The sequence below is a fragment of the Cicer arietinum genome, chromosome 2 (genome assembly GCF_000331145.2).
Source record: "Cicer arietinum cultivar CDC Frontier isolate Library 1 chromosome 2, Cicar.CDCFrontier_v2.0, whole genome shotgun sequence".
NCBI lineage: Eukaryota > Viridiplantae > Streptophyta > Magnoliopsida > Fabales > Fabaceae > Cicer > Cicer arietinum.
In genome coordinates this window covers 26,564,644-26,580,001 of record NC_021161.2, presented here as the reverse complement: position 1 = coordinate 26,580,001, position 15,358 = coordinate 26,564,644, and the positions used below count along the sequence as shown (strand labels likewise).

At 35.6% G+C, this 15,358-nt stretch overlaps 1 protein-coding gene across 2 annotated transcripts in view; it reads left to right on the top strand.

Moving 5' to 3' along the window:
- Window positions 1-4,608: 4,608 nt before the first annotated feature.
- Window positions 4,609-15,358, top strand: part of LOC101499555 (O-fucosyltransferase 10) — a 29,979-nt gene continuing 19,229 nt past the window's right edge. Inside the window, exons 1-9 of one of the 2 annotated variants that reach the window (XM_073365248.1) lie at window positions 4,609-5,429; window positions 5,777-5,861; window positions 6,239-6,306; window positions 6,406-6,494; window positions 7,468-7,665; window positions 7,783-7,987; window positions 8,109-8,276; window positions 8,561-8,728; window positions 9,708-9,898. In XM_073365248.1, the coding sequence (XP_073221349.1) occupies window positions 5,070-5,429; window positions 5,777-5,861; window positions 6,239-6,306; window positions 6,406-6,494; window positions 7,468-7,665; window positions 7,783-7,987; window positions 8,109-8,276; window positions 8,561-8,728; window positions 9,708-9,898 (1,532 nt within the window). In that variant the 5' untranslated portion in view covers window positions 4,609-5,069. The remainder of the gene's footprint in view (window positions 5,430-5,776; window positions 5,862-6,238; window positions 6,307-6,405; window positions 6,495-7,467; window positions 7,666-7,782; window positions 7,988-8,108; window positions 8,277-8,560; window positions 8,729-9,707; window positions 9,899-15,358) is intronic. The other variant, XM_073365247.1, reaches the window with a different exon arrangement.

Genomic DNA, 15,358 nt, shown 5'->3' with positions numbered 1-15,358 from the left:
GATGATATTGACGATGCAAGGATTGATTAAAAAGCGAACATGAAGAAGGAATGATGTTGTGAACGAAGATTAACGTTGAGATGGAAGTCGTCTCTACCATGGAGTGAATGAAATTATGGAAACAATTAGAATGAAATTATGAAAAAAAAAATTAGTCACTGTTGTGTAGTTAGATGGTTGCCGCCACATATCCCTTCAAAAATAGGGTTTAGGTCTTTCTGAATTCTTAAATTTTTTGGATTGGCCTAAATTTTTGTTTGATAGCCTTTTTTTAGGTCAATTTTACTCTTTTTATTTTTTTAAATTAATTATGCAGGTTGCGGGCTACCCGGTACTCATACGAGTTAACCCGAATGGGTAACGGGTTTATTTAGACCGTACTTACAAACCTTGAAAAATTTCAGGCTGATATTATTAGGCCCAAGCCCTATGTAGCCATCACTTATAGAGACAATATTATAACCATTTTTGGATTTAGAGTTAGAGTAGTGTGAGCCATCAAAGCCAGATTTTCTTGCTCTTCATCATCAGAGGATTCATCAAAATCATCCGTGTAGCCATCAGAACCTTCTTCTTGGGTTTGGAGTCTTTCTTTTGATGTTTTCCTTTTTCTAGATTTGGACATTTAGACTTGACATGCCCATGTTCATTGCATCCATAACAGATGATGCTTTTCTTGTCAGACTTGTCATCATTTCCTTTGTTGAGTTGCCTGAAATTTCTTTGAGGGAATGGGTTATTTCTATTGTGCCACATTCTCAGAATTTTTCTAGATATAAAAGCTAACTCCTCATCCTCTAATTCGACATTCTTGTTATTTGAATCATTATCTTCTGATTCTGTTGTTACATTCGGAGCCTTCTTCTGCTTGAATTTCAAAGCCAAAGTATTGTACTTCTACTTGGGCTCATCCTCTACAAGCTCAACTGCATGTGATCTCAAGGAGCTTATCAATTTTTCCAATTTAAGGGTATTCATATTTTTAGCTTCTTGAATGAATATAATCTTAGGTCTCCATTTCCTTGGAAAACTCGTAAGAATTTTCTTCACAGGATCAGTAGTAGTATAACTCTTTTCAAGAACCATTACTCTTGAGACTAGAGTTTGGAATATGGTATATATTGTTTCAATGTCTTCATCTTCTTCCATATGAAATTGTTCATATTTTCTGACTAGGAGGTGACATTTGCTTCTTGAACTTGTTTACTTCCTTCATAAGTTAGAACCAAATTGTCATAGATGTTCTTTGTTGTTTGTTTGCAAGTGCATTTGTTAAACTCTTTAAAAGTGATTGCGTTTATTATGAAGTTTATGGACTTGTGATGCATCTTGAACATCTTCTTTTGTTCAAAATCCATCTATTTCCTTGGAATTTTCAGTGCCATTGGTATTTGTTGGAGTAGTGTAGCCATCTTCCACTAAGTCATAAATGTCAGGATCTTGTGAGATAAAAAAGTTTCTAAGTCCGTCTTTCCAGTACTCAAAATTTTCTCCATCAAATATAGGTGGTATGCTGATGTTTCCATCAGAGGCTTCTTCACCGAATCTGGACTTACCTTGGATCTTTTCTCAAACACTGTAACATGCTCAACCTTGAGACCAGACTCTTGATGCCAATTGAAGGTGCAAACATAAGTAAAGAACATAATAGAATTATCCTGGTTCCCCTTATTACCAATGGTACATCCAATCCTCTTGCAGACCACAAGAGATTAATCCACTTATTGTCAGAAAATGTACAATTCCCACCCTGGGATTTCTACTACAAACTTCTAACAATACTTCTAAGATAGCACACCACTATCTTAGATTAAGCTACTTTAAGAAAGTACTACTATCTTTTACAAGTGATATACTATGATTTGGAATAAGGATATAAGAGAGGTATAATGATTTCAATCCAATAATACTTCAAGTACTTTGAGAACCTTTCTGAATGATATGAAAATGAAATGCAAGTACTTTGTAAAAAATCAGAATTTTGTTCAAAGTTGTTCAAGGTTTGATTCAAGGATTGTGTGTTGTTTGATCTGAAGTTATGATGTATTTATACTCCATAAACATCTCTTCAGATTCGTGGCCATTGATCCAAGAGGTTTGATGAACAAATACAATGATCTAGAACCATTTCAGATATGAAAAATTGTATTACTTACAGTTGTATTCGAATACAGCATAGTGTATTCGAATACAACATAGTGTATTCGAATACAACATAGTGTATTCGAATACAACATAGTGTATTCGAATACAACATAGTGTATTCGAATACAACATAGTGTATTCGAATACAACATAGTGTATTCGAATACAGATGCAAAGGTTTAACTACTGACTTGCTTTGTATTCGACTACAACAGGTCGTAGTCGAATACAGATGCAAAGGTTTAACTACTGACTTGCTTTGTATTCGACTACTGCAGGTCGTAGTCGAATACATATGTGAAGCTTTTGCTTCTAACTTGCATCTGTATTCGAATACACTATGTTGTATTCGAATACACTATGCTGTATTCGAATACACCTTTGTATTTTGTCAAAAATATTAGTTTTAAGACTTTGTTAATGTAATTTTGACTTTTGAAAATACTTTATATGCATGTGTAAATATGAATGGTTCTCATGTATTTGAGGTATTGGTTGTATCATTTACCTTTACATTAAACATCTAATATGTTTGGATTTAAAGCTTTATCAATGAAGATATTTGAACTTCTTTTTGAGCTTGTTGCTTTGATCATATTTGTTGATCTTTGTCTTCATCAAAAACATGTATTTTACAATAAATACCAAGACCTATCCTCCAACATCTACCCTCTTGGAGCTATAGTTTGTCGCTCCAAATTTTTCTCCTTACGTAGTTCAGATTATGGCCAAGGTTTGCCAATAAGAAATCATATCTCGAAAATATCTAGCTTTGAAGAGGTGAGTGATAAGGTTGTCTAAATTACAAAGCATGCACAAATTAAAAGCATGAATGTTTTTGAAGCTCATAACTTTTTCTTGCTTGTGTAAAATCTAACTTATCCCAATTTAACCAACAAATACCTTTAGTGAAATCACCTTTCCTTCCCTACCAAAATGAATTAATCATCTTTTCGAGCTCGTTAACCAATCATGGAAGGAGAAGGAATAAACTCTTGATATACAAGGAGATAGCTTGTAGAACAAATTTAATAAAAAATTCTCGCCCTCACCCTAGTCTTTGATAAAATGAAAAGTAGCTTTTCTGCTTTATTTTTATTTTTATCATGGATGGATGCCTTTGATACTTTCCAATCCCTAGGACCGATTGCACACCCAATAAATCATTAACTAGAGTCTTCAAATCCAGAGGCGCAATTAGAGTCTTGAACTAATACAACTTCATAAATAGAGAATATACTTTTTATTACTTCTGCTTCCCTAGTTAAGGCTTTGAAGAAGAGTATGTGAGAGACAATTGGTGCATTCTAACAAATTTTAATATCGTGGAGGTATGCTCTTCTCTCTGCTTGCTTTATTAACATGAAAGGCCTTATGCATATAATATAAACAAGTAACTAGAGATCAGAATACCTTGGTAAAGGCTCTATTGGGAGTGATAGTCCCTACACAACCATTATTTTAAAGGATCGTTTAGTCAAGACAAAACATAATCCAATTTACCCACTGCCCAACAAATCCCAATGCAATGCATCACATCTCAAATGAACTAATTAATGTCGAGCTTTAGAGCTACCTCTCTAATATTACCCTATGTCTTTTGCCTTCTTGTAGTACACATTCTCTATTGCTGACATTGCATAATTTTCAAGGATGGATCTATCAGGCACAAAAGTTGATTGATTATCAAATTTGTGGATAACCTTTTTCAGTCAATTTGCCAAAACCTTTGCTAAAATTTTGTAATGTAAGTTGTAGAGAGCAATAGGACGCTAATCTTTCATAGACTTCTTCTTGTCACCTTTTGGGATTTAGGCAAGTTTTGTATTGTTAAGAGTAGTTGGAAATTATCTACTTTCTAACCAGGTACAAACACTCCTCGAAAATCTCATTACCACATAGTCCAAAAATGTTGATAGAAACGTGGGTTTAAATTGTTATGCTTGAACACTTCTCAATTTGCTAAGAAGACTCTATTTCTAACATTCAATGTAACACTCACTTTTATATTGAATAAAATTAATGTGATTCTTATACTCAAAAAAAATAATTTCACATACATTAATAAAATCTATAAGGATTTCACTCAATAAATAGTAAATATTAGAATGAGTGTTGAAAAAAAAATTTCTTAGCCTTTTTTCATAAGGCAAATAGTAACAAGTGTGCGTTTATTAAAAAAAACAAATATATAAATAAATCTAAGAAGTTGGACATTTAATATTTTAAAATGGTAAAAAATGATTTTTTTTAAAAATAATACGAAAAAGAAAAAGTGTTAAAATCTCCATCCTCGAACTAATAAATAATTGGTTTATAAATTGATGATTGCGCATTTTCATTTACCTCTCGGTTCCACCACGTTGTGTCAGAAAAAAGAGTATAAATGCACCGTGAAATAATTTGCACATGAGAGGGTCCGTAACTTCCGCTTTATTTATTTATTTATTATTCTTCTCGTTGCAACAAAATAAAGGAAGGAAAGGAAGGAAGAAATAACAGGGCAATTTTCATCTTTTACTCTTACTAGTACTAATTTCTCCAACATAACTTATTAGATTCTATTTCCCCGACAATGGCCAAACAGAAACACAAGTAGCTGCAATATTAGAAATATCACACTACGAGTGAGTACCGTTCATTTTCTTCCATTTCCCCAATTGTCCCTCACATCTTCTTCACAACCAAGAGAAGCCAAATCTACTCAGTACAATAACTTACCTTTTCTCTCTTCCGTCTCTTTCCAAACAAACAAAGCACACAACAAAACCCTCACAATTCACAAACTACACTACAATACTAACACATCGTTTTCAAATTTCACTAACACCAACTCACACATTCTTTTGTGTGCTCATAAATCTCTCTCTCTCTCTCTTTCTTTTTTTGTGACTACATTTTTACACACACAGGTTAGCCTTGCCATGAAATCAAAGACACACAACGGAAACGGTTACGCGACCGAGAATGGCGGAGGCGGAGGCAGCAGCTCTCCGAGTCCACCGCCATCTCCTCCTCGTCACTCCGGTGTTTTGCGTTTGCGGAGGAGATTAAGGCCGGCGAAGGCACTGTCGGCAGGTATTGTGGCACGGCGGAGTCTTCGGTACTTCTTTTTGCTGCCGGTGGTTTACATCTCCGGTCTTCTGATGTGTGTGGGACCGTTTCCTTTCAAATTCTCAGCTCTCATTGGTCACGCTCCTCTTCCCGGTTCTCGTTACCGGAGTCACGAGGTTTTCCACAAGCTTTGGCACGATATCGATTCTGATAATTCCTCTTTTATAGAGGTGAGCAAAAGAAGCGTAATGAACAATTATCACGTGCTCAAAGGAAGAAAAAATAAAACATTATATACATGGATTTGAATGTTCCAATTGAAAAGTAAAGTTAGGTATTGAATTATTATGGAGCTGAAATTCGTGTATCAAAACGAGTTTTTTTTTCTTGTTTGGTGGAAAAAACCTCATTGTTCAGAGTATGTATAGTGAAGAATTTCGCTTTTGTCTTTGGTGCCATTTGAAATTTTGTTGTTTTGTTGCTGTTGTTATTATTATTAACTACTTATAGATGTGCAATGAATAATGAATCATTCTTGTCCACAAACAGAGCTGATTTTTATTTATTTATTTTGCAGTTGTCTTCTGTGTGGAAATACAAAAGGAAGTTGAGAGAGCAGAAGCCTTGTCCGAATTTGACTGCTTTGCATCGCGAACATTTTGGTAGATAAACTAAAGCGCTATATAATATAATTTTTCAATGTTTTTGTTTTGACATATCTACCTGTTTGAGATTGACATCATATTTGCTACTAATGTGAAATTTGGCATAGTAATATAGTGGACTTTATTTAAGACAATAACTTTTAATAAGTGTGTAGTAAAAATAGCTTATGAATCACTAGTTGTTTTAAGCTTATTTTTATAATCTCCTTTGTAGAAACAGTATATATAGACTTTATTTGGTAAAAAAAGAGTTTATATAGACTTTATGCAGTGTTGTGCCAATTTCCTCCTTTTGATCGTAACCTTATATGACTGCCTGCTAATTTAGTTATTTCCCAAAACACTCCCTAATTCTATGTTTTCTCTAATTTCAGTGTCCCCTGGCCTGAATGGTTTTTTGATTGTCGAGGCCAATGGTGGTCTTAACCAGCAACGCTCTGCCGTATGACAGTTTTTCCTTTATCCATCTTTAAACAGTTTTATTTTTTGAGAGATGAATTATTTTATCACCATTATGCCTTTTGAAATTGTGGTTCTGTAGATATGCAATGCTGTAGCTGTGGCTGGACTCGTGAATGCAATACTAGTTATACCTCATTTTGAATTTCACAATGTTTGGAAAGATCCAAGGTGACCAATTTACTAATTTATTACTTTGGCTTTTAACCTTAAAAGACAGGTCTTAATAATTGTGCTTGAGAAATTTTTCAACTTAAATGTTGCTAGTTAAGTTTCGTTTTTTGGCATGTTATTTTCAAAATATTACCACATTTAACAACTCAGTAACATGTGGTTGGTGGAAAAAGAGTTTATTTGTTGCTTAATTTTGTAGGTGTGTGTTTGCTTTGTATTCTTGTATATGCAAACGAAAAATGTGCTTTCTGATTTTTGAAGTGAAACTTTGTCTTGCTTCCATTAAATGGCCATTTATAATATTTTTAAATCTATAACAAGGTACTCACTGTTACCTCTATTTGAGGCTGACTTCTCTCTATCTCTCTAGTTGAATAATGACAACTCATCAGGAAAAAATTGACAGCGAATAGACTAAGAAGTTTTTCAAAGAGAGGGATTATTTTGTTAGGTTGTCATTTTTAAAATAGAATTTCATTCCATAGGTTTGAAGAGACTTTCCTACCATGTAATTCTCATAACTGCTTTAGCTGAACATAAAATACTTACTTTAAACATGTTTCTACCAGTTATTTAATTTAATCGTTTTTCCAAAAACGGTGCATCATCAACAATTCGTTTTATGCTATAAATAGTGCATTAATTACACATTCTATACAACCTACGACCACAGGCAGATTCTTCTGCAACATACTTTGTTGAATCACATTAATTAACAGTATTAACTTCATTGTTTGTCTTACCTTTGCTATGCGGTTGATTAAGCATTACTTAATTAAAATTTGTCTCTAACCAAAAGTTATGGAAATCATACCTTGTTTGATGTGTGTCTGTAGAACCGCCAATACAAATAATTCATAATTAAATATGCTATGTAAAGAACATTATGAGGCTTAATATACTCATTTTTATCCCTAATTTCATTTCTGCATTTACTATTATCTATTTAAAATAATGTTCTTTTGGACAGTGAATTTGGGGATATATATGATGAAGATCATTTTATATCCACACTGGATGGTTATGTGAAGGTAGTTAAAGAACTTCCTGAGGCAATAATGGAGAGGCATAATTACAATACGAGTAGTATAACTACCATCAGAGTTCAAGCTTGGGCTCCTGTCAGTTATTACCTGGGAGTTGTTTATCCTATTTTACAAACAGAAGGGTAGGTATTGGACCACTTTGCCTATATTTCTTATTCTCAATTTTGGTTTGGGGTGAACATGTACTGTGAATCCATATTAGGTAGTCGACGCAACTTGATTTTGGCAAACTTATGCAGGGTTATTCGAATAGCTCCATTTGCTAATCGTTTGGCAATGAGTGTCCCTCCACATATACAATTTCTAAGATGTCTTACTAATTATAAAGCATTGAAGTTTTCTTCTTCAATATCAGCACTAGCTGAGAATCTGGTTTACCGAATGATTGAGAAGAGCTCAAGGACAGATGGAAAATATATTGCTGTGCATCTTCGCTTTGAAGAGGTACTGATACTCATTCTATCATATTGAGAACTAGGTTTTCGTATATGCATCTCTAGCTGTCAAAAATATACAGGCTTGAATCAGCGTTATGTAATGATTGATTAAATATTCTAACATCCAGGACATGGTGGCATTTTCCTGTTGTGTATATGATGGAGGAAGGGCAGAGAAGTTGGAAATGGATTCAGCTCGTGAAAAGGGGTGGAGAGGAAAGTTCAAAAGAAAAGATCGTATCATTGTACCTGACCTCTATCGAGTCAATGGAAAATGCCCACTAACACCCCTAGAGGTATTTATTTGCTTAACAGTACTTCTCAGATCTTGAATTCTTTTGTTTTTCTTAATTTAAAATCTTGTCAGTCTCATGTCCTTAAGTTTTTGATTTCTTACTGCGCTACTGCCAGTTTCATGGCCTGACCATTTGTGCATTTTTTGTATAATTAACTTTTGTAGAAGAGCAGCATAATGAGATGAAAATCAAATTAATATATGATAGCTTAAATTGTGATAAAGCTGACTAGCATTATGGAAGAAACTAATATTTATTGCCTGTTGTTTTCCATAATTATGCAGGTTGGGATGATGCTACGTGGCATGGGAATCAATAACAATACTTCAATATATTTAGCTTCTGGAAAAATATATCATGCAGAAAAATATTTGGCTCCTTTACTAAAGATGTTTCCCAATCTGTATACTAAGGAGTCTCTTGCAACACCTGATGAGCTTGCTCCTTTTATGGTAAATATCTTTACAGGATGCAAAAAATAGATTTCATGTTTCATTCTATGAAACTAGATGGCTATAAAGCTCTTCAGTTTATGTTTTATTTTAGTTTCTTTCTCTTAGCAGCCCATATTTGGAAGCGTGTTAACTAGGTAGTTTAGTTGAAGTTTCTAATCTGTAGCTCCACTGCAGCATCAATTTATTCTAATTCGTAACATTAATAGATGTTTTTTTTTTATAGGAAGTCAGTTAAAACAATAATTGGTATCAGATATATGGATGTATCATCTGCTCCCTCTGTTCCTATATATACTCGTTTTGCACAAACCAAGTAATAGCTTTGATTATATGCAAATTTCAAATATACTCTCACCTTTTATTGGTTCATTTACTATATCATCTTCATTAATATAAGTATAAAATAATTTTTTAAGGTAAGGATATAATTGACAAAAGAGTTAGTGTAAATTTGAAATTTGAAAACAACAGATGAGTAGGGACATTTTTTTAATTGAAAAGCTGAAAGTTATAACAACCCTTCATTAAAACTCTTAAATTTGGTTGGGAATTGAACCTAGGAACTAAAGTTCATCCATCTGAATAGAGGATCAACAGTTTCAACTTCAATTGGTACACTTTTCTTTTTGTAGATTTTATAGTTTATACGCCAACACCAAGATTGCATTACTGGATAGGAAACATGAATATTGTAATATTCAGAATTTATAATAATGAAGAATGTAATTAGCTTTCAATTCTAAAATAAAAAGGATGTATTTGGCTTTATATTGTGGTACTCTCTTCATTCCTTATTCTCACAGTTTTTCTGTTCGCTTGATGCTTAGTTGTAAGTACGTCTTTACTGCTCTTTTTTTGAAGTTAAAATATAAAATTTCTCATTTGCAGGTTTAGTTATTCTTTCTTTAACTGTATGCCTTAATATTTTTTTGGGATTTTTCAATATACTCTTATGCATAGTTTCACGGTTTTTTAGGGATATTCCTCACAATTGGCAGCACTGGACTACACGGTATGCTTGTTTAGTGAGGTTTTTGTTACAACTCAGGGTGGTAACTTTCCTCATTTTCTAATGGGCCATAGAAGATTCCTCTATGGTGGGCATGCAAAGACCATTATTCCTGATAAACGCAAGCTTGTTGTTCTTTTCGAGAACACGAGTATCAGGTATGCTCTCTCACTCACTCACTCACTCTCTCTCTCACTCACTCTCTCTCTCTCTCTAATAGGAACCCGAATAAAGAAAGAAAAGAAATAGCAGTATTATTGATTGAAACTGAAATATTACAGAAGATTAACCATCCCAAAGCAAATGCTCCTCATAGAAGAGATGATTCTCTCTATGCCCAACCTTAAAGGTTCTAATAGAAAATATGCAGAATTATAACTTTCTTCTCTCCACACTAACTTTTATAACTAACTCCCCTTTTCTCTAATTTTCCTTTTGGTAACTTTAACTGGGCCTTGGACAATTGGACCTACAACTACAAGTACATATAAGATACCTATCAACACCACCCCCTTAAAAACTGTCTTGTCCAGGCTGAGGTAAAGAATCTGACTTTTGAGTACACTTTATAAATCCTAGCTGGTGGCATAGCCGTGACATGAACAGCTTGCAAGCAATCAAGGGAGTCGGCAAGAACAGTTTCAGCAAAGCAATTGACACATCTAATTGTCCAAGAACACTCAATGTGCAGTAACAGTTGAAAATCAAGTTCTTTCCCCCAGGATCCCATTGTTGGAAGTTAGATGGGTCAATTCCAAACAATTGAACCTGCTGCTCAATTGCACTCTCACCATGAAATATAGCTTTACAAATTTGATGTGGGTCTAATGACAGAAGGCTTGTCCGCTTGATTGATCTAGTTGTTGTGGCAAGTGGTGTATCGGTGCAATTTGATGGAGAATTATGCTACCAGAAAATGGTGGAGATTGGTTTACAAGAATTTGTTGTTGATCGAGGGGTGGAGGATGAATCTGAAGTTCACGAGTGAGAAGAACCAAATTTGAGTAGTTTGAATGCACTCTGATCCTCTTTCTACATAGCGATGGAGTTACTACATAGGGATGGAGAAACCACGGCGACAAAATCACTCAGAATGTGGAAAACCATCTTAGATTCAAAAACTGAATTTTTCAGTGTAAGAGAAAGAATGCGCAACCCCATAAGAACGAAGACGACCTCGCAGTTTCGCAAACTCCATCATCATAATTTGAGGGATTTCCTCCACAGTTTGTAGCATGGTGTCCTCCGCTGCAGTAATTCTTACATCCAATGCGTCTAAGCGTTCAGACATCTCCAGTATCATGATTTCGCTGTCTTGTTTCTATAATCCGGCAGGTCGGACCATTTAATAGGAATCCAAATAAAGAAAGAAAAGAAATAGCAGTATTATTGATTGAAACTGAAATATTACAGAAGATTAACCACAGTAATCCCAGTGGAAATACTCCTCATAGAAGAGATGATTATCTCTATGTCCAACATTAACGTTAAAGGTTCTAATAGAAAATATAATAGAAAATATGCAGAATGATAACTTTCTTCTCTCAACACTAACTTTTATAACTAACTCCCATTTTCTCTAATTTTCCTTTTGGATAACTTTAACTAGTCATTGGACAATTGGATCTACAACTACAAGTACATATAAGATACCTATTACTCTCTCTCTTCCTTGCTCTTTTTATAGCAAAACCATACTCCTCTAAAACATTTCAATGGATTTTGGGAAATATTGAATTCTATTGCAGTCTCCTTCACAATGAATAGTATCACCAAAAACAATAGCAATCATGTCAAAAAACTCAAACATGAATATAAAAAAAAGGTTAAAGAAAAAACACAATTAAAATACGAGAAATTGCTCCCTTGCAATCTCCTTGAAAGACTTTTTGAAATCTAGCATGACAGATCAAAGGTTGCTTGTTGAAATCATTATGAAATCGCAATCAAAATTTTCACCTGTCACCATCAGGTTGTCTACCAATTTTTATTTCTCCGAGTTGTTAACATGTTATTAGTATGCTATCTTATTCATGTTGTTAGCTTTTTCGGGTTTCGAAGAAACAGAGTATTTATATTTGTTGAATATAAAGAGTATTGAGAGACATATTGTGAATAACCCGTGTGTTTCAACTACACAGCGAAATTTCATTATATAGACAAAGAGTATTAAACAACTCTAATTTACAGTAATACTAACGGGCCATAATACTTATAGCCCATCTACTATAATATAATATTTACATTATATATTTAACACTCCCCCTCAAGCTGGAGCATATAAATCAAATGCACCTAGCTTGTTACATATATAACTAATTCTAGGACCTCGCAATGCCTTTGTAAACACATTTGCTAACTGATCATTGGAATTGACAAAGCTAGTGATGATGTCACCCGATTCGATCTTTTCTCTAACAAAATGACAGTTAATTTCAATATGCTTGGTCCTCTCATGAAAAACAGGATTCGAGGCAATGTGCAATGCAGCTTGATTATCACATATTAGTGTCATTGTGCTGGCCTTTTCAAATTGAAGTTCTTTCAGTAACTGTTTCAACCAGATGAGTTCACATGTTACTAGTGCCATGGCCCTGTATTCTGCCTCAGCGCTGGATCTTGCAACAACATTTTGTTTCTTACTCTTCCAAGATATTAAATTTCTTCCAACAAGTACACAATACTCGGAAGTTGATCGTCTATCTATGGGTGAGCCTGCCCAATCGGCATCTGAGTAGCCAATTATCTGAGTATGTCCTCTATCTTCATAAATGAGACATTTTTCAGGTGCACTTTTGATGTATTTAAGAATCCGAATTACAGCATCCATATGTTCTTGGCAAGGAGAATTTAAGAACTGACTTACCACACTGACAACAAAGGAAACGTCAGGACGAGTAACTGTGAGATAGTTTAATTTTTCAACCAATCTCCTATATCTTCCCGAATCTGATAGAGGCTCCCCCTGATTTGGTAGGAGTTTGACATTTGGATCCATAGGAGTATCAATTGACTTGACATTTAATAGGTTTGTTTCTTCAAGAATGTCCATAGCATATTTTCTTTGTGAAATTACAAGGCCATCTTTGGATTGGGCTACTTCAATACAAAAAAAAAACGGAGTTTACCAAGGTCTTTAGTCTGAAATTTATTTGAGAGATGTTTTAACTGGAGTACTCCTTGCTGATCACTTCCAGTTATAACAATGTCATCCACGTAAACAATAAGATAGATGCACCCTTGGGCTGAGTGGTGATAAAATACAGAGTGATCGGCTTCACTATGGATCATACCAAACTCTTGTACTACCGAGCTGAATCTGCCAAACCAAGCTCTAGAAGACTGTTTAAGACCATAAAGGGACCTGTGTAGCCGACAAACCATGTTGGAAGACTCCCCATGAGCAACAAACCCTGGTGGTTGCTCCATATAAACTTCCTCTTCAAGATCACCGTGCAAAAAAACATTTTTAATGTCAAGCTGATGGAGAGGCCAATGTCGAATTGCTGCAATGGAGAAAAACAGTCTGACATATGCCATTTTGGCAACAGGTGAGAATGTGTCGCTGTAATCCAACCCAAAAATCTAAGTATATCCCTTGGCTACCAAACGAGCCTTAAATCAATCAATCTTACCATCAGGACCAACCTTCACTGTATAAAGCCAACGACACCCGACTAACGAATTCCCACGAGGTAAAGGAACCAATTCCCAAGTACCACTGCTTTGTAGAGCACACATCTCATCAAGCATTGCTTGCCTCCATTCAGGGTGGGATAATGCTTCACCTGTAGTTTTAGGAATAGAAACAGAAGACAAGGTGGACAAGCAAGTGTAATGTAAAGGAGAAAGACGATGATAACACAAATCAATATAATGAGGAGATGGATTATGGGTGGTGTGAATATCCTTACGAAGAGCAATGGGAAGGTCAGGCTCAGGTGGCAGGGCCGGATCCGGAGGTGGCGTCGGAGGAGAGTCTATAATGAGAACAGGAACATGCACAACAGAGGGTAAGCAACGACGCTGATATGTTTGTAGTGGTCGGGGAGGTTGATGGGACGACTCGGCAGGTTCGATAGGAATATGAGTGGGTGGGAGAAGTATAACTACTTGAGGAGGTTCAGGAGTAATGTCCTGATAGGGCTCAATAGCTATATGGGTAGGTTTAAAATATTGTACAGACTCGAAAAAGGTAACATCGGCTGATGTAACGTAGCGGTGTAGTGTGGGAGAATAACAACGATAGCCCTTTTGGGACCGATGATAACCGAGAAAAACACACTTGAGTGACCGAGTTGACAATTTGTCCAAACCAGGAGATAAATTGTGGACAAAACACGTGGACCCAAAGACACAAGGTGGTAGTGGGTGAAGAGGAGTATGGGGAAAGAGGACCGAATGGGGGATATTGCCATGAAGGACAGAAGATGGCATACGATTGATAAGGTAGCATGCCGTTAAGACTACATCCCCCCAAAAACGGAATAGAACATTGCCATGGAGAAGTAAGGTTCGTGTGGTTTCAATGAGATGCCGATTTTTGTGTTCGGCTACCCGTTTTGCTGAGGTGTATGAGGACATGATGTTTGGTGTAAAATACCGTTGGAAGCCATAAAATTTTGAAATTGATGAGACAAATATTTCCGAGCATTATCACTTCTTAAGGTACGAATGGAAATTCCAAATTGGGTTTTAATTTCTTGATAAAATTGCTCAAAGATGGAAAACAATTCAGTTCTATTTTTCATTAAAAATAACCACGTACAACGAGAATAATCATCAATAAAAGTAACAAAATACTTAGACTCTAAAGTAGACACAGTATGAGAGGGACCCCAAACATCAGACTGAACCAAAGCAAAGGGAGAGGATACTCTTTTATTGACTCGATCGGGAAAATTACTACGGCTGTGTTTCCCTAACTAACACGACTCATAATGTAAAGTAGACAACTTAGACAAACTAGGCACCAGTTTTTGTAGTTTGGTAAGACTTGGGTGTACTATCTGAGCATGGATAGTGGCAGAGCACGTCTTGGAAGATGTAGAAAGGTAATAGAGGCCTTGTGACTCATTTCCGACGCCAATCGTCCGTCCCGAATTCCGGTCCTGCAAGGTAACATTATCATTAGTGAAAGTAATAATACAATTATGAGACCGAGTCAATCGACTAACTGAAAGTAAATTAAAGGGGCATCCAGGTACATAGAGAACATATGCAACTGAGATGGAAGGGAGGATGTGGACAGTGCCAACTCCTTGAGACCGGGTTTGAGTACCATTGGCAGAAGTTATACTAGGTAAAAAACCAGATGTAGAGAGTGAATTAAAGAGACCTTTATTACCAGTAACATGATCAGATGCACCAGAATCAAGAACCCAAGGGCCGAGAGAAGATGAGTGAGAGAGGTAAACGAATGAGTTACCAGTGTGTGCAACCGAAGTAGGAGAACTAGAGTTCGGATGTCTCTGAACCCATTGGAGAAAATCTTCATAGTTTGCTGGGGAGCCTTGTGGAGATGGTGTAGTCTGAATAGTTGCAGAAGGATCAAGCTGAGTTGCATTTATCGAAGGCGAAGGCTTACCATGCAACTTCCAACAACGATCAATAGTGTG